The following is a 23288-nucleotide window of genomic DNA, read 5'->3' on the forward strand; positions in this document are numbered from 1 at the left end:
TGCACCATTCTGCCATGTGTTAAATGTTCAGTTACATACTGTTATGGAAATGGCATTTATTTGTTTTCCTCTTCTCTAGTACATAATATAAGCTATCTTATCTGGGGGTCTCATTAGCTAGAAAGTTCTGTTAAAATGGTTCTTCCATGATATTATAACCATTATGATCTGAAAGATTCAAAAATACCATCTGAATTATCAGAGAAGGATAAAATCATGTTTGAAACTTTTAAAACCTCTAACACAATAATTTCCTGTGTGGTAGTTCTCAGAGAACTGGTAAACTAAACTGGCACAGGTGACAATACCCTGTTAATGAGCAGTCTGGCATTTTCAGGCTGCAGTATGAAACAATATAGGGGAATTTTTTTTAATTACATAGATGTAGAAAAAAATATCTATCTTTTAAAAACCAAATTATTGGAGTGCCTGGCTGGTTCAGACAGTGGAGCATGAAACGCTTGATCTTGGGGTCATGAATTCAAGCCCCATGTTGGGCACAGAGCTTATTTAATTAAAAAAAAGCCAAATTATCCATATTTGCATTGGCACAATATAATTTGTGTGTTGCTTACTAAAGACTTTTTGGTTTCTGAAAAAGCTAAATAGAATTACCTTAAGATCCAGCAACTCAGGATGCCTAAGTGGTTCTAGCGTCCAACTTTTGATGCGGGCTCAGGTCATGACCTCAGGGTCATGAGACTGCCTCAAGCTCCATGCTGGGCATGGAACCTGCTTAAGATTCTCTCTCCCTCTCCTCCACCCCCAAATCCCCTCCTTTCTCTTTAAAAAAAAAAAAAAAAAAAGGCAACTCAACTCCTAGGTATATACGCAAAAGAATTGAAAGCAGGGATTCGACAGATACTTACACTAATGTCCATAAGAGCATTATTCACAATAGCGAAAAAGGTGGAAACAACCTTAAAGGTCCATGAACAGATGAACGGACAAACAAAACATGGTATATGCATACAATGGAATATTATTTAGCCACAAATAGGAATGAATACATTTTACCACTTAGATGAGCCTTAAAAACAAGTGAAATATACCAGATGCACAGGACAAAATATTACAGGATTCCACTTATATGAAATATCTAGAATAAACAAATTCAGAGACAGAATATAGATTACAGGTTACCAGGAGCTGGGAAAGAAGGGTAATGGGACATTATTACTTAATGAGCAGTTTCTGTTTGGGGGCTGGAAAAGTTTTAGGAATAGTCAGTGGTTACTGCACATTATGAATGTAACTAATGCCGCTGAACTATACACTTAGAAATGGTTAAAACAGCATTTCGTTATATGCATTTTACCACAATAAAATAAAACAAAGACTTCTTTGCCCTCCTAGCCAAAAGGAATACAATTTTCTTTATCACTTGGCTGAAGCAACTAGAAATTTTACAAGACATGTAAAACAGCTATAACATAAATTTGAACTCACTAAGTTTTCTCTAGGTTGTAACTTTAGAGATCTTGGAATTTTAGGGGTAATTTCCACTGGAGTTATTCTGACTACTGCATGCATTTCTATATTTAGTCTCTTTCTCAGGTCATCTGGAATCTGAAATTTAAAAATAAATAAAAATATAAATATGTGCAAAACTTGATTTAAAATATCCCACAGCATGTTGTTATTAACTTCTACGAATTCAGGTAAATTAATCGAAGTTATCAGGATTCAGAGTAACCAGATAGATATTCAGGCACTGCCGTATCACAAACATTTCAATTTTTCCCCTTCATTTCTTTTCACACCCTCTTCAGAATGAGATCCCTCGATTTTGATCTCTCAAGTGGAGCCTGCGTGAGTACTGGATGGCACCTGCATCCAGTACTGCCACTCCTCAGTGCCCACGGCTGCCTATCTTTAAAATGGACTGGGAAGTGTGGACCCCTTGCTCTCTTATATGCTCTCTATGCCTTTACCTGGCACTTCTTCACCCTGTCTTCACCCCATGGTTTCAAGGAAAAAGATGGTATTCCCACCAAATGGCAGAACCATTAATAGAAAAGAGAAGTCCTATAGAGTTCGGGTTTAGACATTTTTATTCTGAAGATGGAGCAGGATCTCCAAAAACTAAGGAGTCTAGAACTAACAGAAAATAATGAGCTGATGGGCCAGAATGTTAGAAAATGACATAAGCCAGAGAGATTAAAAATTTCTAAGCTGCCAGCACAGACGTCATAGGTGAAACCATCAATAATAGGAATCTACAAAGGAGAACCCCTTCCTTTCCTATTTTTCCTCCCTGTCCTAATAATTTCCTCCGTTTATCACCATGAAGCCTCACTTCACAACGGCTCAAATTAAGTTCAAATAAAACAGACTGGTGACCACATAAAGTGTGCAGGAGTATCTGAGGCCAGGCTGGGGCAGTGGAACACTTGCTTGCTGTGTCTCCCCCCCCCCCCCCCCACCAGGCCCACGGTTACAGAGGCGGTGCAGCAGGCTACGCTGCTTTTGGGTACACTCCAATCCGGGGCCCACCTCACACTGCGGTCTCTCTCTATCCGGGCATTCCCCCCCCACCCCCCTCCTCCAGCGAGACCTTCCTCTGCTTTCAGGAACTGGGAAGCAAACCTCCTGCAGGTACTAAAGACGCCAGGCTTCGTAAGGCACCCACGCTAAGCGCCAACTTGAGTAGGCCCGCCCGCTGTGAATCCCAGCTGTACTTCTTATGAAACCTCAGGCAAGTAAAATAACAAAAAAACAAAACACCTCAGGCAAGTAACCGTGAGCACCCTGGGCCTATTCCTAAGTTTACAGCTGTCCAAGTTTACTCAACCAGAAAACACGCAATCTTTACCCACACAAGGACTTTACCTTGCAATCAGGAATATGTCCCTGCCTGGACTTTAGATACTCCTTCTTAATATACTGACTTTCAAATTGTATATAAAATGTTATTCTAATTCATAATTTGGAGAATTTCAAGGATAATGAAATTACTTTCTCCCTAATAATCAATTTTATACTAACCCAGACTTTCCCAAGATGAAGAGCTTCTACAGTTTTGGTGTATTTTATGGCATTCTTCAATTCCTCAAGTCCATTCCAGATGACTTGTAGCACACAGGCCTTAGCTTCTTGACTGTAATCTGAGGTGCCTGGTTCTTGATCTAGTGGTTCTGGCATTGGCTTCTCTTTTTCAGGTGACAGGACATTTTGCTTTGTTTTACTTTGCTGTTGCTTTGGAGAAAGTATCTTAATTAGCTTTCCATAGGTCACAGTAAAGCTGGGCACCACATCAAAATATTCCTGGTCCCATGGAAATATGTGAACAGCATAGTGTTTGTGAAACTCTGAAGTTGCCGTTACATTATGCACACTAGGAGGCTGCGATTTGCACACTCTGAAAATATTGTCTAGAGGAACAACTTTGGACTGCATGTTTTTGAATGCATTCATTTCAGTTAAACCCCAGGACAGCTCCAGTTTCTTCTCAGACCCAAAAGAAAAAATGCTTCCTATCAGAGTCCATAAGCTTGGCATGGATGGTGAGTCAGCTGTAGCCTCTGAATCTGTTTTATTAGACCCAGTAACTGTCAATCCTTTTTGGTCTTCTCCAAAATTATTAAATTTCCCATGTGCATCATCTGCTTTGGAAAATGTATTCTCCTTGGCTTGGCGGGTCTTTGGCAGAATAAGGAGTTTAGTGTCAGTTTCCAGCCTTCCATAGGCAGCAGTTGGCATTAGTGCAACTGGGTGGAAAACAAAGTTCATTAGTACATGCTCACCTCTGCTGTGGATTCAAGGCCATGGTGTAGAACACAATGGAAAATATAACAGCACCTACCAATTTGGATAAATATGTAAGTTTGTTGATCAACCCAAACAGGAAAAATGGCTTTTGGAAAAACTATTCGAATTTGATCCAGAAGATGCTGTTCAAGGGAAGTGGCATGCAGCTCCTATAACCAACAAACAAAAATATCTATTCACTTTACCTTTTGTCATTCCGTGTCTGGTAAGGAAATCACAATTCATTCTCAGAACTTGAACCAACTCAGAATATAGAACTTAGCTCAGACAAGAGAAATCTAAAGACACTGATATTTTGGTTCCCAGTTATGGGATGAGGAAGTCACAGGGATAAAAGGTACAGCATAGGAAATGTAGTCAATGGTATTGTGAGTGTTGTCTGGTGACAGTTGGCAGCTACACTTGTGGTGAGCACAGCATAAGGTATGGAGACAATTGAGTCACTATATTGTACAACCTGAAACTAATGTTACATTGTATATCAGCTATACTTCAACATAAACAACTGCACAGTAATAGTTTAACCTTAAATTGGGCTAGTTCTCATTGTGTTTTCTTTACCAGTATCTCCCAGTCATCTGCTGAGAGGGGTTCCACCTCAACCTGTTGACAGGATACCACATGGGAGCACAGCTTAAGAAACACCTAGAAAAAATAGAAAATATAAAACTACTTTTAAAAGACTTTTTTGTATCCCTAGGAAATAAGTTCTCTCTTTAGGTAAGCAGTTAAGTGTGAACAAGAAAGTATGTGTGCCTGCATGCATCGTGTAGATCTTCTTCGGACAAATATTAAGCACTTATTCTTAGCTAGGCCTTGATATACTCAATATTTTAGAAAAAACCGTCTCACAACTAATTATAGAAAGAGGGAAAATATCCTAGCACAACATGTTTTTTAAAAAATAAAGATAAGGGGGATCCCTGGGTGGCTCAGCGGTTTAGCACCGCCTTCAGCCCGGGGCGTGATCCTGGAGTTTTCAGGATCGAGTCCCACGTCGGGCTCCCTGCATGGAGCCTGCCTCTCTGTGTCTCTCTCATGAATAAATAAATTTAAAATCTTAAAAAAAAATAAAGATAAGGAGTGCCTGGGTGGCTCAGTCAGTTAAGCGCCCAACTCTTGATCTCAGTTCAGGTCTTTTAATTTTTATTTTTTAAAGATTTTATTTATTAATGAGAGACACAGAGAGAGGGGCAGACATAGGTAGAGAAGTAGGCTCCTTGCAGGGAGCTCAATGCGGGACTCGATCCTGAACCTCAGGATCAAACCCTGATGCTCAACCAGTGAGCCACCCAGGCATTCTGTCAGTTCAGGTCTTGATCTCAGGGTCGTGAGTTTGGCTTGAATGGGGCTCCCTGCTGGGTGTGGAGCCTCCTTTAATAAATAAATAAATAAACAAACAAACAAACAAACCACCATTAACAAAAGAAATGTAATTTAAACATGTTAGAAGAAACAAGGTCATCAAATCATGGCTTGATCTAGTATACACATACTCTACTATTTCTAGAGGTTTTACTACTGTTAGTTTTATAACAAACCTCAAGCCATGGTGCTTCTAGAAAAGTAAAGAAAAAAAAATGCAGAGACAGAGATCAGAGCCAGTTATTTAGGAGTATAAACATTCACAACTGAAAGTAAGGTAAAGCAGATGTGCCCTCACTCCAGCCTGTCGATGTATGTGAAATTCTAGTGTGTGTCAGAAGCTGGAATCTACCATCTTACTTTCTTCTGCTTTTCTTTGGCATTTCTGGGGATTGAGGATTAAAATCCATAGCTACTGAGTATTAAATGCTCCAGTGAACCAGCCCTTCCCTCTCTGCTTTTGCGGACTGGAGCAGAATTTCCCCAAACGCCTCACCCTCAGTGAATCTCCCCTCGGCATCTCCCATGTGCCCCACGTGGGCAGCACAAAGCAGCTGCAGCCCACCAAGCAGCTCTAGCCCCAGGTGAGCTGGACCACTCTGTTCCTGTTCTTTGGGAAATAGTGCCTTCATGGTATTACTACAATGTACAGAGGATCTGCAGACACTCAGGTAAAAGCTCACTCTGAAGCAAACAGGCATTAAAAACACACAAGACTATTCAGAGGCTGATGACAACAGCAAGGTCGGCAACAGGAAGAGGGTGTTTCCCATGAGGAAACAGAGACAACAGAGCTTTAACTGGCTATGCAATCCTGGGCGAAATGTTGTCTGTCCCCAGGTTTGGACAGCAAGGCACAAAAGTTAGTGATGTCCAGGGTCGCTGTGGGACTGAAGTTTTAAGATTCTACCAGAGAGGGATCCCTGGGTGGCTCAGTGGTTGAGCATCTGCTTGCGGCTCAGGGCATGATCCCAGAGTCCTGGGATCGAGTCCCACGTCGGGCTCCTTACGGGGAACTTGCTTCTCCCTCTGCCTGTGTCTCTGCCTCTCTCTCTCTGTGTCTCTCAGGAATAAATAAAATCTTCAAAAAAATAATAAATAAATAAATAAATAAAGATTCTACCAGAGATTTAGGGTAAGCAAAGGACTAATACTAGGCGTATGGAGTCTCACTAGTGGCCTATACTCATTATCAAAAACACGCATGAATAAAATTAATCTGTGTTCAAACAGTTAAAAAGATGAGGCACTTTTTGCATACTATTGTGGGAAACTGGTAATAGAACCCATCTATCAAAATTTTAAATGCAGAGTCCCCAGACTCTGCAATTCAATTTGTATTATTTCATTCTATGTATATGTAGAGATGTTCAATCCGTATTGTTTGTGATACATGGAAATGTATCTCTGATATATCTTGTGGAGAAAAATGGCAGAAAATGTGTATGATCCCATTCTTTAAACCCTAAAAGTATACTGAGATCCCAACATACAATACACACTCGTTCTGAGGCTGGGGTTAGAGAAAGAGAAAAACATCTTTTTACTTTCAATTGTAAAATATTTGTAATGAATATGTATTACTTCTGTAATTAAAAATATTTAGAAGGGAATAAATTGGTGAGTATAATAAAATGAAAACATAAATCTAAGTCCTTGGGGACACATGGGTGGCTCGGTTGGTTAAATGTCTGACTTCAGCTCTTGTCGTGATCCCAGGTCCTGGGATCAAGCCCTGCATTGGGCTCTCTGCTCTGCAAGGGGCCTGCTTCTCCCTCTCCCTTTGCCTGCTGCTCCCCCTGCCTGTTCTCTGTCAAATGAATAAATTTTAAAAATATTAAACAAAAATAAAGTATAAGCCTTCTAGCTTTGGGGATTTACAATCTAAGCATATTAAATTGATAGGCAAGACTAAAATAGAAAAATATTAACTCCTTTGTTGGATAGTTTTTTAAAAATCAAGTATGACCCTGGAAGATTAGAAGGTTTTGCAGAAACAAATGAAGTTCAATAACAGTAAGTAAAACTCAATAATTCATAAAGCAAAAATAATTGCATACAAACAGAATTAGGGAACCTGGAAAGTAAGTAAAATAGAACACAAAGTCAAATAGGGAGCAGACTAAAGATAATAAGTGAACAATAGCATATAGTTAACTTGAATATCCTGGACTGGTTATAGCAGCACAAAGTAAGGTGTCCTTTCATCTCCCTAAAAAACTTAATCTGAACTTTTTCTTTCCATTGCTGTGTTGTGTGACATTAGGAGAAAGTCACAGTCATCACATTTTGTACTCACCTGGTCCCCATTTGAAAGTCCAAGTTTCTGACCAACGTGTCTATTAATTTCAGCCACATTTTCGCCTTGATCACTAAAATGCCTGCCTTCCACCCAGCTCAGGAATGCAGGTTGGTGACCCCAGGCTACTTCTATAGCTTGATTCTATTTATTCAAAAAATAAGAAAGGAGGAGGGGAGAAGAAATTAGAAAGGAGGGATGAGAGTTTTTATCTTTTATGTGAATCCAGTAACGCATATAAACTATTACTGCAACCCACACTACAAAAAGGGTTCTATGGACAGGTGATAGCTCTCTGTTGTGCACATCAGAGCATTTAAAAAGCTATAATCATTTTCAATACCCAAAGCTGTTGATGCTGTGGGTGGAATCCGTGTCCTTGTATTCTTATGATTGCATTACAAATTCATTCAACCATTCCAAAATTCAAAATGGCAATAGGTAGCCAAAGAATTTACTTACACTTTGAGCTATATATATGTGTATACATATATATATATATATATATTTGAGTACTTATTCTGAATTAATGATTCAAAGAAGAAAACTGCACCAGAACATACCTCTGCAGTATTTTCTATAACAGTGAAAACAAAGATCTATTAATGGGGAAATTATTAAATAAGCTACAAATTTACTATTTTAGTAAAGCTATTTACCATTTAGAAATATACCATGATTAAAAATGTAATAGTATTTATTAGAGAATGTACACGGTAAAGCACAAAAATTACAAAAGCATAAAACAATTCCTGTTCCCAGAGTACTTACTGTTAATAGTTTATGTACACTTCCAGAAATTTTATATTACACAGCTTCTTAAATAATTTTGAAAGTTTTACAACTATGGAATTATAATACAAAAATCAAAATATAAAATGTATTCTCATTAAGATCAATTATTAAAATATGTTAAGTTTGTGGCTAAGGACTAAAAAAAACAAGATTTTCTATGATCAAAGAGTTACTAACTCATTACTGAAACCTTAAAAAATATGTAAACTTAAAAAAAAATATGTAAACTTGGAAAGAAAAAAGGAATTACTGATATTTCCTCCACAATAAGACAAGTACATGAACAATCTTGTCTATTTCTAGCCAATCCTGTTTTTGAGGCAAATTCTTTACATAGTTGTATATTATAGTCATGATTTAGTATTTTTCCAATTAATATTGTGTCATAAGCATTCACACACATATATCATTTTTTCAATAAAAAGAACACTTCATTAATAGCCATCAAAACTTACCATCTCAGGAAGTTTTTGTATTAAAATCATTTATATCAAAATAAATTCATCAAATTATTAAATATTAAATTCACTCATTTGCATCAAATTTTACTATCTCAAACTAGTTATAGGCCACTTACTGTTTCTTTAAATAGGAAAAAAAATCTCAAAATATGTTTGAGCAACTTCTGAGGCAATATAATGTACTTTAAATTAGCCATGTTATTAAAATGTTAAAACTTCGTATAGAAGAAACTCATCATGTATCACTTAGGTGTGTAATTTTTCTCACAATTCACAGGGTAGTCCAACTGCTCAAACTGACAAAACCTTTCCCCCAAGCAAAGTGTGATCAAGTATACAGAGCCCAGGATTTGGAGTCAAATTCCAAATTACTATGTCAGCTGTGTGCGAACTGAGATTATAAGGGTGAAGGTGACCAACCCACCAGGTGCTTTCCACACAGTTTCATCAGAGTCAGTGGCATATAATCCAGATCATCTATTTCATAAGAAGAAACTTTCAAAACTAGAGATGTTAAATAGGGAAATACAAAATGCGTCCCAAAGTATCAAAGAGGAGAACTCTACCAACTCACTGGAAAAAGGAAAATCAACTTTATTAAACAGGAAAAATACCTTAATTTTTCATTTGGTCAAAATGTCGTAACCAGCTCTACAGTCGGTCGTAATATATGTTCAGTTGGAGTTAGTACACTTTACAGACTATTGTGAGTCCACATTCATGTAAACTTCTTCCACCTGAACCACAGAACCTCGGGTAAAGAGAAGCAGCCAATAGACTGGAGAGACCGGTGCTCCTTTCCCAGGAGGCCAATCAACAAATGACTGACCACCTGCTTTTGCCCATACCTGCAGTATCTGTATCACCTGGAGGGAACTTTCCAGTGAAATCACAGGCTTTCAGGCCCTTGGACCAGCCAGATCCGAGGCCTGGGTTCTCCCTTGCTAACACAAAAGAAATGCTAAGTTTGTACCCGGCCATTTCTGGATGGAGATTTAGATTTGTCTGCATTCAGTGTGGCTGTGAACCCTCTCCCCATTTCAGCAATCACAGGAAGCACGGAGCCCAGCATACAGACAAAATAACGGAGTTAGAGCAATGGTTCTCAACTGGCGGTGATTTTTGTTCCCAGGAGACATCTGGCAACATGTGGAAACTTTTATTTTTTGGCTGTCACTACTGAAGAGGAGGTGTACTACTGGCATCTAGTGGGAAGAGGTCAAAGATATTGTTAAATATCTTAAATACTCACCACAGTCCCCCACAACAAAAAACTACCCAGCCTCAAGTGCCAAGATTCAAAAATCCTGGGTTAAAGCATCTACTGCGTATCCAGCCTCAAAATAAGTATTTGGATAAGCAAAAGATGATACTTGAAACATAGTATAGAGTACAAGAGGGATGTGTCACATAAACAGTGAAGTTTTGAAAAGGAGACAAATGTGATCAACTAAGAATTTGAAAGCCAGATGGAGGAGGTATAAGATTATGCTCAGCTTCTGAAGGCATGAAATGAAGAAAAGCGTTTTGGGGAGAAAGAATAGCATGAGTAAGAGTACAGAAGTAGGAAGGAGCTGGGTTATGAAAGAAACAGTGAGAAGGCCAGTCTGGATGCTGCAGAGTGAGAGACAAGAGGACAAATTAACTAGAAATGGTACCCTCCCTAGGACTGCTAGTTTCCTAACATGTCAAAGTACAGAAATGACCTAGAAGCCCCAGGTCCCTATCACCATTAACATTCTATGATTTTTTTTTTTTTAAATTTTTATTTATTTATGATAGTCACAGAGAGAGAGAGAGAGGCAGAGACACAGGCAGAGGGAGAAGCAGGCTCCATGCACCGGGAGCCTGACGTGGGATTCGATCCCGGGTCTCCAGGATCGCGCCCTGGGCCAAAGGCAGGCGCCAAACCGCTGCGCCACCCAGGGATCCCAACATTCTATGATTCTGTAACAGTGAGTCTCAGTTCCTTTGCATCCACTAGCCCAAAGATATTTTTATAATTACAGATGCCTGAAGCTCACTCACCAAGATTCTGATTCAACAGGTCTGAAAAAGGACCAGAACATTCCCATTTTTAAAAGCTTCAAGGTAAGCCTGACACAGGCCAGAAAACCACTCTTGTGACCCTCATCCCCTTACAGCATTACAGTATTATGTACTCCACACTTCAGCCCAAATAAAATAATTCAACACATTAGCTCCCAATTCATGACTTCCTGCTTTAATAATTCACCTATGCCTTCTAGTCCAATCATTCTGGGGGAGGGGGGGGGAATAATCTAGAAAAAAACAGTTCCAGAGAAGTAAGATGGAAAGATAGGGTACTTAAAACTATTGGAAGCTCTTAAATATCCCCCTCATGATTAGCCAGTTGTGGGTACCACGCATTCAGGATTTCTGAGGATTTCAAATATCCCATCCCTTTGCCTGCATAAACACAAACTCACAGACCACAGGTCTCTATCTCTAGCTATAAAAATGTGGCTGCTGTATTTCTGCCAGTAATTAATAAAAAAAGGACGACTGACGGCAGAGGCTCAAGTAATCCTACCTATATGTACTTGCAGGTATGCAGAGCTCTACCGCCCATCCCTGGCACACCCCGGACTGGGGGGAGCCTCTGGTTAGTGACCTACTCCGCATGGGGGCCGCGGTGCTCCGCTGTTAATCTACAGGGGCTCTGCACACCGAACCCGCCCCTCCCTCTGGAGTCCAGGACGGCAGTCGTGCAGGGATCTGGAAATCACTGCCAAGGGAAAACATTTTTCGAGATAAAAATAAAAATTAGCGACTTCCCGGGAGCTTTTCCAAACCGGAGTGAGGAATATTTCTGAACGCAGACGTAGACTATTAGGATGTTTGTAAGCACAGTCTCATCGAGTGAAAACACCTGGGACAGGGCAAGTTGAAGGCCCAGGGCTGCACGACCTGCCCCCGCCGGCCGTGCCCTCGAGGGCCCTCAGTCCGGCCTCTGAAGGCTCGGCGGCGACGGCGGAAAGGCAGCCCTTGCCACGCCGCTCGGGCGGGGGGGCCCCGAGGGTCGCCGCGTGCCTCAAAGGCCTCAGCCCCGTCCGCCCCCAGGCTGCTACCCAGGTGTCCCGAGTCTGGGCGGGGAGCCCCGTCCACGGGCGGCGCGGTACCTGCAGCAGGTGCAGCTGGGCCACGAGGCGCCGCGGCAAGTGGAGGAAGCAGTCGCGAGCGTTGGTGAAGACGACAGTCGCCGCCACCCCACCCCCGTCGGCACCCGCCAGGCGGTCGCCGCCCCACATCGTCCCGCGGCGAAGGCGCCCCCGCCGCAGCAGCCCGCTCCAGCCCGCTCCAGCCGACGCCCGCCGCGGGGCAGGCCGAGGGCGTCGGAGCCGGAGAAGATCGATCGGCCCCGCCCCCTGCGGCCACGCCCCCTCGCCGCGCGCCCGTACGAGGAGCGAGGGGCATGCAAGCTTCCCCCGCAGTCCGGGCCTCTCCGCCGCGCCGCCGGAGGGCGGCACCTCGCCCACCCAAGTCTCCCTCGCCGGAAACGATGCGGGCCGCCGTCGACTCTCCAGCCAATCCAGGCACGCCTTGGCCCATTCCCCTCCGTCATTGGGTGAGCGGGAGGGCGGCCCGGCGGATGTTGTCGTTTTGGCCGGAGCCAAGTAGGCAAGATGGCGTCGAGTGGCGGGGAGCTCGGGGGCGTATTCGATCACCACGTCCAGAGGGCTGTGTGCGACACGCGGGCCAAGTATCGGGAGGGGCGGCGGCCTCGCGCTGTCAAGGTAAAGTGACTTGGGTTTTCACTCGCTGTCCCCACGGCGTGATAGATGAAGGCTTGAGGGGCTGCGGGCCTGCCCACCAGGCATCGGAGGTGGGACGAGAGGCCGGCCCTCAGTTACCGGACGTTCTCACGAACTCCTCGGCTACCTGCTAGAACGTCAGCTCCGCAGGGACGGGGCTCTGCTTTATAGTCTTTGTATCTTCCGTGCTTACGTGGTAAGCGCTCAGTGAATCGTTCTCTCTCTAGTTGACTTCTCCTGAGCCAGCTTCCGGAAAATATGTCCATTGAAGATAGTCTGTGTTTTAATTAGAGGCCCTGACACGGAGGGGTGAATTTATTCTTTATTTTTTCTGCAGACCGGCTGAACAGAATGTTTCTTCTTTTCAGGGCTTTAAGGTTTTTTTTTTTTTTAATTTTAATTCTAGTATGGTTAACCTACAGCGTTATATTAGTTTCAGGTGTACTATATGATAATCAGCACCCCTCTGTACGTTATGTACAGACATATTTAGTGCTCATCATTGTAAATGTACTCTTTAATCCCCAGAGCTTTTTTTCTTTTTTTTTTAAATAGAAGATGTGTCTTAGGCTTATTTGGAAAATACATTTTTTAATTTAAATTCAGTTAGCCAACGTATAGTACACAGTTTCAGATGCAGGTGTTCAATAGTTTATCAGTTAGGTACACCACCGAGTGCTCATAACATCATGTGCCCTCCTTAGTACCCATCACGGAATTACCCCATCCCCACCCACCTCCCCTCCAGCAACCCTCAGTTTGTTTCCTAGAGTTAAGAGTCTCTCTTGGTGTTTCTCCCTCTCTGATGACTTCCCGTTCAGTTTTCCCTCCCTTAACTACGATCCTCTGCGCTGTTTCTTATATTCCATGTATTAGTGAACTGGAGAGTATTATGTTATTTGGTGAAATAAGTCAATCAGAGAAAGACAGGTATCACATGGGTTCAGTAATATGTGGAAAATACATTTTTATGTGTCTGCATTTCTTTTAGGTATATACAATCAATTTGGAATCTCGGTACTTGTTAATTCAAGGAGTTCCTGCGGTGGGAGCAATGAAGGAATTAGTTGAGCGATTTGCTCTATATGGTGCAATTGAACAGTATAACGCTTTAGATGAATACCCAGCAGAAGACTTTACGGAAGTTTATCTTATTAAATTTATGAATTTACAAAGTGCAAGGTAATGTGCAAGTTAAGCTTAAGTTTCATTTCCGCCATTCCCATTGCTATCACATTGGTCCCAGTTGTCCCTCGTTCATACCTGAATTACTGAGTAACGCTGTATTATTTTAATCTTACTCCAGTCTTTTTTTTTTTCTTTTTAAGATTTTACCCATTTATTCACGAGAGACACAGAGAGAGAGGCAGAGACGCAGGCAGAGGAAGTAGCAGGCTCCCTGCAGGGAGCAGGGCATGGGACTTGCTCCCAGGTCTCCAGGATCACGCCCTGGGCTGAAGGCAGGTGCTAAACCGCTGAGCCACCTGGGCTGCCCTATCTTAACTCCAGTCTTAAATGTCATTACCTTGCTTAACAATCTTCAGTCATATATAGTAGATTACAAAATGGGTTTGGATAAGTTTTCGAACTTCACTGCTTACTAACATCGTGACTTTGGACAACTCATTTAACCTCAACAAGCCTGTTTTTTTCTAGTCTCTGAAATCTGTATGGTAAAAGGACCTACTTTGAGGGTTGTGTGAGGATGGTATGAAATAATCCACGTAAAGGGGTAAAACAGTGCCTCCTGTTGTGAATGCAGTAAACATTATCTATTGAAGTTCTTTTTTTTTTTTTTTAAACCTGCTGGGATTTTTTTTTTTTTAAGGATTTTATTTATTTATTCATGAGAGACACAGAGAGAGAGAGGGGCAGAGATAAAGGCAGAGGGAGAAGCAGGCTCCATGCAGGGAGCCCGACATGGGACTCAATCCTGGTCTCCAGCCCCTGAGCTACCTGGGCTGTCCGCTATTGAAGTTCCTAATGTTATGCACCTATGTCAATTGACTCAGTCTTTTCCTGCCTTCTGCATAAATTCTGTGCTTCAATAAGGGTGAAATGCCTCATCTAGTTTTATGTTTACCCCATTCTTGTCACTAATTTGCTCCAATATCCATCCTTTGGCTATTACCATTCATACTTCCTTTTTCTCTCTCTCTCTTTTTTTTTTTTTAAATATTTTAATTACTGTATCCCCAGCATGCTCAAACTTACAGCACCAAGATCAAGTATCACATGGTCTACCGACTTAGCCAGTCAGGTGCCCCACCATTCACATTGTCCTTCCATACTCCAAATAGCACTTGCAGTCTGCCACAAAAGCACTTGATTTTTATAGGGTTATGTATTGTTCTCAGTTTGCTCCCTTATGTAATCTCACTTCCCCTAACCAACTTCACCTCATAGTTAGGGAAGCATATTTTCTAGAGTTTTTGCATCTCCCACAGCACATAATACGGTAGGTTGTGGAGTTCAGCATCTCAATTTGAATCATAGCTCCACAAACTAGTGTGAGCATGGCTAAATTATAAATCTCCTGAGGCCTCCTTAGGTCCTCATAGGGTTTTATGAAATCTTAATTCAGGTGAAGCACTTAGGGCACTGCCTGGTGTGTGATAAAATCTCAATAAGTATTTTTATCATTATCCCTGGACACACAAGTACTTAAATATTTATTGTAGTATAATGCTTAGTCAGTTACATATGTTTGATAAGTATTTGTTGAATATCGTCATGTAACTTTCTCATTGCTTATATATTCAATATTTACTCAATTATTGAAGATTTTACAGTTATAATATTATTTTTATTTGTGAATCCATTGTGCTGAAAAGGCTAAATTGGGTATGAGCTAACTCTTAAGGGACATTTAACACAGAGAAATCTCTATTTCGTGACCACAGATTGTGTACCTCAAGTTAACTATTGGCTCCTAAGTTGGTTAAAGGGAGTCTGGTTATGTGTGGATGACTTAGCTCAAAATCTGTTAGTAGTATAGAGCGAGGGGATGAAAGGCTTGAAGAGTATGCACTAGATCAGTAGAGTCAATACCATACACAAGTAGAACATCTTAACTCCCAAACCATAGGATGTATGTACACCTAGCAAAACCTGGACTTTTAGATCAATGCATTGTATACTATTTCAGCTTTCATCCTAAGTAGGTCAAGATTAATAAAACATGCTATCACATATTTCTGTTTAGGACAGCCAAGAGAAAAATGGATGAACAGAGTTTCTTTGGTGGATTGCTTCATGTATGCTATGCTCCAGAATTTGAAACAGTTGAAGAAACTAGAAAAAAGTTACAGGAGAGGAAGGCTTATATAGCAAGAACTACTAAAAATAAAGGTTTGTAAAGCCAGGTACTAAACATCTTTTATGTGTCAGGCACTCTGCGAGGTATATCATCATAGAGCCTCCCAGTCTAGTGGGAAGAGAGATAAATAATCACAATATTCATTAACTATAAACTGCAGGATTCTGTGCAGCACTCTCAAGTAATCTGGGCTGGAAAGGGAAAGGTGTTAGTTTGTGAAAAGAGTCCTACAGGATGAAAGAGATGGCTGAGTTTTGAAGGACAAGTAGACATTACTCAGAAGGGGAGATGGAAAGGTAAGCCAGGTAGCATGTTTAAAGAGCAGAGGAATAAGTAGGCATCATGTGTATGAAGGAACTACAAGTAGTACAGGGCAACCACAACATGGGCTGCTCCTAGAAATAAGAGTAGAAAAGAGGACAGGAACTGAATCATGAAGTGCCTTGTGTCTGTCCCATGCTGAGGAATTAAGGCTTGACATAAAGGCAGTGAGAAACAATTATGATTTGCAGACTAGTTACCTACTGCCAATCTAAAACTATTAAATGTGAAAAAGTCCCACTTTTGACCAGTAGCTGGCCAGATACACCATATGCCCCACTGAGTTTCCCTAGACATAAATTCCAGGTGCCTGGAATAGGGTCTCATGGGATTTGGTACAAGGATTGTAGGAACAGAGGACTCAGAATTGGACTAAAATAATGTGTGTGGTCTGAAATCTGAATAGTCCTGGAGGCTCAGATGACCAGTTTTCCACCCTTTAGTTGAAAGACCAAGTCAGTATCCACACAGTTATTGAATATGAGGAGTTTATGACTGGGGAAGTGGCCTGTGGCAGGAGTGAAGAGAAGTAAGGAGGGAAGACTCTTGGAAGACTTATTTGAAAATTTGGCAAGAGAACTGTTGAGAGCCCATGGTCATTAGTAGACCCTGAACTTTAACCCATGGGATATGTGAATAGTTCTAGGAAAACTTTATGGTTGTGTGGCAAATAAAATTACAAAATATGGGTCCAGCATACTGCCTCTTTAAAAAAAATTTTTTTTTTAAAGATTTTATTTATTTATTCATGATAGTCACACAGAGAGAGAGAGAGAGAGGCAGAGACACAGGCAGAGGGAGAAGCACGCTCCATGCACCGGGAGCCCGACATGGGATTCGATCCCGGGTCTCCAGGATCGCACCCTGGGCCAAAGGCAGGCGTCAAACCGCTGTGCCACCCAGGGATCCCTGCCTCCTTTAAAAATTAAACACAAACTAAGCAGCATGATACATTCATACAGTAGACTCCTCTGAAGCTGTGAAGAAAGAAGTATTCTATGTAATGACCAAGAAAAAATCTTTAAGATCTCTAAGATCTACAGTTAGGTGGAAAATGCAAAGGAACAAAGAAATGGATATTATGGAAAAAGAGAAGTTGGTGGGAGAAGGAAAAGTAAGACCTAGCTGGACAGATAAATAAGAAAGAATTGGGATTACTTATGGAGGAGTGGAAACCAGGAAGATGGGGAGCAAAGAAAGAATGACACTTGACACTAATATATTCTTTATCCTTTTTAGCTTTTAAATACAAGGTATTGCCTGCTTAAGAAATAAATTATTCAGGGTACCATTGTTAACATTTAAAGTAATGTTTGTTTTTAAAATTATACTTTTCTGAATGATGTAAACAGTAAAACATTTCTTTTTCTCTTATTTCACCTTTTAAATTATAATGTGAAGATCATTACATAACAAAGAAGAAACCGGTTACAGAGCTTAAAGACACAAAAGATTTCAGACAGAACTTCCATTCAGGGACATCTGGATTTCGTGCAGTCACTGTGAATACTTCTGCTGGCAACTCAGACCCTTGTCTTCCTTATTCTTGTGAATTGCCTTTATGTTATTTTTCCCCAAAATGTACATGTTCGTCAGGGGAACATATGGGTAAAGCATCCAACTTCTCTCAGGACAGTAGAAACCATGCTAAAACAATGGAGCATTGTATGCACAATGACTCTTTGCAGAAGATACAGATGAAACCTTTAAAAAATTCATTGGCCTTCTCTGGTGCACAAAAGGCTATTACTTCTTCAGAGGCAGTTGAGAGATTTATGCCTAGGACAACACAACTGCAGGAGCGGAAAAGAAGAAGAGAAGATGATCGTAAAATTGGAACTTTTCTTGAAACAAGCACAAGTAGTAATGAGGTTATGATTGGGCCTCTGTTACCAGACATACCTAAAGTGGACATGCATGACGACTCGTTGAATACCACAGCAAATTTAATTCGGAATAAACTTCAAGAGGTAAGATCATTTTTAAAAAACTATTTTAAGAGACCATCTGGTCATAGGACTAACAGCTAAATTGAGATTTGTGGCAGCTAAAGTATTGTCATTAATTTTTTTCATTTTCAGTTTTTTTTATGTGTTTTTCTACAGTTCTTTTGAATTAACTGAATTTGACTAACAGAAATGTATGTGCTTTGATGTCATTAATCCTTGCTTTAAACAATGTATTTCATATCATTCTAGCTCTAAACTATAAAAGCAGTGGTTTCAGTCAGTGAAGTTGGTCTGTGAGAATTGAGCCCAGGCCCTCCCTTTTTAAAGCTCCCTGGTTGGTTCTATTATGAGCCAAAGTACAGAACTGTTGTGTTGAAGGAAAATTACTACAACTTATTTCTTTCAAGTTATTGCTAATTACATCAAATTAAAGTGCTTTTTTCTTCTTTGATAAAGATAGCCATAGAAAAAGATGAGATTTCTAAAGACTAGCCACTACGGTCTGCATTTCAAAATGTCAGCTCCTTAAATAGAATACAGCTCGATTGTACTACTTAGGTAGTAATTTCTTTACATATTATTTATGTAATCATTTTACATTTCCCAAGCACAAATAAAAGAAAGCTAACATTTGAATTAGCTTTTGAAAGATACCTTTTTTATGGGCAAACCTTGTAGAAATCAAGCTGAGGGAGAAAGACCATTCTCTTAAACTTTAACTCTGAGGTTCAGAGAGTGCTTTTTGTGTAATTGTATGTATATTTTACAGAGTGATTAAGGGAGTCTGAGGTGGCTTAGTTTATGTGTATTTTTTTTTTACCTGAAAATTACTATCTCATTAAGGATGAGCTCCTATTTTATAATAACAAAAATCTATAAACGCAGTTTCCATGCTTAAGCCTCTTTTTAAAATTTTTAGTTTGTGCTGGCCCCCTTCCTTCCTTCAAATACAGCTGAACTGAGGCATAGATAGAGATGCATAGCGCTCTCAGCCAGAGCAGACTGTATTTTCAAGAAAAAAGTTGTTAGGTTCAATTCCTAAAAAGGAGACAGCAGAACAACAAAAATGAGAAATGCTTAAACACAACTTAATACAGATGCTAATAATAAAGGATTGTTATAGAAGAGTACATATTTATTTTTCTCCCTTCAAATTTTTTTTCTTGTTAAATGGCTTTAGAAATTTTACTCCCATCAGTGTTTGGACAGAAAACTTTGCTCTGTAGGCTATACCCTGAAATTGGACTCACGCTGCCTCCAATGTGATGGCAAGATTTGAACTACTAGATGTAGACCCTACCTCTTCCATTAGTTTATTTATTCCTGTGCTATAAGGAATAAATGTTGGTGGTTCTCTCTTTTTAAACTAGGTAATTTCATCTGTGCCAAAACCTCCAGAAGACAAGCTGGAAGATGTGCATTCAAGTCGTCCATTAAAACAAAGAAGAAGAATATAGATTGCCAGCAGCAAATTATGTTTCCTGAGGGACTATTTATTATTTTTAGCCTGTCATTTTAATTCTTGAAGAGGTTGTACTGCTGGAATTTTCTAATGCATTCCTCTTTATAATATCATTCAACCTACTTATTTAATAAAATTTCATCTTTTAAAATTAGTTTATTATGGACAAAATACATGCCAGCCAAATATATTCCTTAATAAAAGAAAACAACTTTTCCAGGAACTCCACCCAGTGATTCTGGTTACATCTTACTAGCTAGATAGAACTGGGCTCATGGCTGTTCCTAACTGGGGAGGTCTGGCATGGTAAATAAATGTTCAGGTTTTCTTTTTTCTTTTCTTTCTTTCTTTTTTTTTTTTTTTTTTTTTTTTTTAGGTTTTCAACTTCTGTGGTTGAGGAAGCAAGAAAAAAGAGGGTTGTAAAAGGCTTATTCACAGGATTTGCCTTAAGATTTGCCTTGTTGGCTAACTTAAAAAGTAAAATTAGTTTATCATTACTTATAGGTGTTGTTTTGATCATACTTAATATTACAGAAACTGTTCTTATTCTCACATTGCAGTAATTATAGGTAAATGAAGTGAAGCAAAGATAAAAACTTTACAATGCAAGTAAAGATAGGCAGTCAGGATCTGCTTCTGATTTTAATACAAGTATTGAGTAATTCACATTCAAAAACTAGAAGTCAGGATGTGTCTGAATGCCAGGGCTTCAAAATCAATACAATTCTGTAAAGTAAAAAAAGGTAAACTATTAGAACAAACTATTAGAAAATACTAACCACTCCCCTTAGCATACCCACATTGTTTTTCCTGTCAGGGAACCACATAATTGGAATTTGGAATAATTATGTTCACTCTTCCCGCCCCCCCCTTTTTTTTAAGTGATAAAAATAACTTTCAAATGGTGGTCTGTTCTTTTTTCTCTATACCTTGCCTAATGAATTGATTTTGAATATACCAGTTAAGAAAGTTCATCAGTTATGACCTACTGATTGAAATTTGCTGGGATGGCTCCAAGTGGTAGATGGTATTAAAAGAAGTTTTAGGCAAGGGGTTTGGCCTTACTTCCTTGTAAGGTAATTAGAGATTTTTCTTTGCTGAATTCCCAGGTAAAAGACACATTAGAGACCCAAGCATAGAATTGGAAAGAGCAAGTTACTGTCTAGAACACACTTCTCAGATGTTAAGATATTATAAATCTTCACCTCAGGGTCTTATTAAAATGCAAATTATGATAGTAGTGGCCAGGAACTGGTGGATTATAGGAATGCAGAATTGTTCACAGGTATAGAGTTTCAGTTTTACAAGATAAAAACAGAGTTCTGGAGATTGTACAACATAGTATACCTAACATTACTGAATTGTATGTTTATAATTGGTTAAGAGGGTAGTTTGTATTAGATCTATTTTATCACAATTAAAAATTCTAAGGGAGAATTTAAATTCTTTTTTTAAAAATTTAATTTATTTATTCATGAGAGACAGAGGCAGAGACACAGGCAGAGGGAGAAGCTGGCTCCATGCAGGGAGCCCGACGTGGGACTCGATCCCGGGTCTCCAGGATCACGCCCTGGACTGCAGGTGGCGCTAAGCCGCCGAGCCACCCAGGCTGCCCCCCAGAATTTAAATTCTTAAAGGGAGGAGCTACTCAGTGAGTTCTGTATTATTGAATGGATTTCTGTTTTTTTCAGGATCTTTTCAGTGACTGGAGGCTAGCTCTCGTGCCTCCCCACCCCCACCAACATGCACTATATTTGACCACAATGAGAGAGAGAAAGAAGAACCTTTGCTGTGTCAAGCATCAGAAGAAAGAGACAGAGAAAAGATTGAGTCATTTGGTTTGGGGTGTGCCCTGAGATTCTCCATTTCTCACAAGTTACTAGGTAGCACCATTGCTGCTTGTGCACAGCAAGGCCCTTGATAGCTGGGCTACTGAATTCTGGGAGCAACTGAAGAACTGTTGGTGTTCCAACAGAACCCCCATTCTTCCTTTCATACATTGCATTTTGCTAAAAATTTACAGGCAGAATCAGAATGTGGGAATAAGCTACACTCAGACAAGTTAGAGAAACAAGCTGAGATAACTCAGGAGAGCTTAACATGCAAGTTCATGCACAAAATCGCCATCCAAACTACTACAGAGAATAAAAAGTTTCTGTAGGTTCGCAAAGCAGTTGATCAATGGAAGAATTAAAATATTAATGTGTCAAATCAATTATTAGGCTGGCTCTTCTGGCTCAGAAAACTTTGGTCAAATTCATATATGAAAAACCATGAACATAGGGATCCCTGGGTGGCACAGCAGTTTGGCGCCTGCCTTTGGCCCAGGGCGCGATCCTGGGGACTCGGGATCGAATCCCACCGTCAGGCTCCTGGTGCATGGAGCCTGCTTCTCCCTCTGCCTATGTCTCTGCCTCTCTCTCTCTCTCACTGTGTGCCTATCATAAATAAATAAAAAAATAAAAAAATAAACCATGAACATAGATACTATAAAGTACTTCAAATGTGTCCAAGGTTTTTGAAAATTATTCTCATTGTTTGACAACATTTGGGTTGAAAGAGAACAAGTTTTGTCCTAGCATTTTATGGTTGGTACCTGCTGAGTATACTGTTCAGTGTTCTATTCCTTAAGCAAGCCAATATGTCCTAGTTTTCCTTGGGAAAATAACATTAACCTGCAATAAATCAGGAATTGTGCATGGCTAAAGAAGTTACAAGCTCAAAAAGTCTATTGAATATAATAAACAGTCACTATTGTTGGGCCCCAAAAGATGAGGATGGAGCCGAGACCCTTGTGGTTGTCTGAATGTCAGCATTGGTCCAAAGCCCCTACAGAGGTGAGTTGTCCAGCAAGTATTACTGTTTCCTTAAAATGTTCCCCATGGGATCCCTGGGTGGCGCAGCGGTTTGGCGCCTGCCTTTGGCCCAGGGCGCGATCCTGGAGACTCGGGATCGAGTCCCACGTCAGGCTCCCGGTGCATTGAGCCTGCTTCTCCCTCTGCCTATGTCTCTGCCTCTCTCTCTCTCACTGTGTGCCTATCATAAATAAATAAAAAAATAAAAATATAAAATGTTCCCTTAACCAATTTGAGCTGTTGGCACTCTACCTTTGCTTCTGGTAAACATGGTCCAAGCACTTCCAACAAAAGTTTATCTTTTTTTACTGCTTTTTCAAAGTCTGCAAAAGATATCTTGCCATCATTGTCATAATCCTAGAGAGGAAGATGATATCTTGATAAATGATAGGTTTTAATTTTGCCTGGAAAACTTTGCCAAGTACACTTTAGTGGGCCCTACTTCATAAATCAAAAGGTACTTATTTATCAGGGCTACTTGATACCTGTAATTCTATTTGGAATACCTGGTATTATGGGCTGAATGTGTCCCTCCTGCCATCAAATTCACATCTTAAAGCCCCTAGTAGGATGATTTTGGAAGTGGGGTCTTTGGGAGGCAATTAGATTTAGCTGTCTTGAAGGTGGAGCCCCTGTGACGTAACTGTCCTTATACGTGGAGCAAGACCAGAGTCCTTTCTGCCATGTGAGGACACACTGAAGTGGTGGCTGTCTGCAAGCCAAGAAGAGAACCCTCACCATGGAAGAGAATTGACGGGCACCTTATCTTGGACATTCCAGTTGCAGGATTTTTTTTTTTTTTTTTAAGCAATCTCTAGGGATGCCAGATTAGTTCAGTGGTTTAGCACCTGCCTTCGGCCCAGGGTATGATAAAATATTTAAAACAATCTCTACACCCAATGTGGAGCTTGAGCT

At 40.4% G+C, this 23288-nt stretch overlaps 2 protein-coding genes across 3 annotated transcripts in view; one reads left to right on the top strand and one right to left on the bottom strand.

Annotated features, from left to right (window-relative positions):
- PEX1 (peroxisomal biogenesis factor 1) overlaps positions 1-12177 on the bottom strand; it is a 48006-nt gene extending 35829 nt beyond the window's left edge. Inside the window, exons 1-6 of one of the 2 annotated variants that reach the window (XM_041727881.1) lie at positions 11835-12172; positions 7436-7579; positions 4333-4416; positions 3806-3920; positions 2989-3710; positions 1450-1569 (exon numbers count right to left, since the gene is read on the bottom strand). In XM_041727881.1, the coding sequence (XP_041583815.1) occupies positions 1450-1569; positions 2989-3710; positions 3806-3920; positions 4333-4416; positions 7436-7579; positions 11835-11963 (1314 nt within the window). In that variant the 5' untranslated portion in view covers positions 11964-12172. Of the gene's footprint in view, positions 1-1449; positions 1570-2988; positions 3711-3805; positions 3921-4332; positions 4417-7435; positions 7580-11834 lie in introns of both variants that reach the window. The other variant, XM_041727882.1, reaches the window with a different exon arrangement.
- Positions 12178-12325: 148 nt separating this feature from the next.
- RBM48 (RNA binding motif protein 48) lies at positions 12326-20423 on the top strand. Its single transcript, XM_041728184.1, has 5 exons — positions 12326-12449; positions 13459-13649; positions 15673-15818; positions 17509-18077; positions 19427-20423. Exons 1-5 carry the CDS (start codon positions 12339-12341, stop codon positions 19511-19513), a joined length of 1104 nt encoding a protein of 367 aa, XP_041584118.1. The 5' UTR covers positions 12326-12338; the 3' UTR covers positions 19514-20423.
- Positions 20424-23288: the final 2865 nt, after the last annotated feature.

Source organism: Vulpes lagopus, chromosome 13 (genome assembly GCF_018345385.1).
Source record: "Vulpes lagopus strain Blue_001 chromosome 13, ASM1834538v1, whole genome shotgun sequence".
NCBI classification, from domain to species: Eukaryota; Metazoa; Chordata; class Mammalia; order Carnivora; family Canidae; genus Vulpes; species Vulpes lagopus.

Excerpts from the sequence above, each read along its gene's own strand:
- RBM48 (XM_041728184.1), top strand. The coding sequence starts at position 12,339 with ATGGCGTCGAGTGGCGGGGAGCTCGGGGGCGTATTCGATCACCACGTC. Across the intron at positions 12,450-13,458 it reads GGCGGCCTCGCGCTGTCAAG|GTATATACAATCAATTTGGA; the intron begins GTAAAGTGACTT and ends CATTTCTTTTAG. Across the intron at positions 18,078-19,426 it reads TTCGGAATAAACTTCAAGAG|GTAATTTCATCTGTGCCAAA; the intron begins GTAAGATCATTT and ends TTTTTAAACTAG.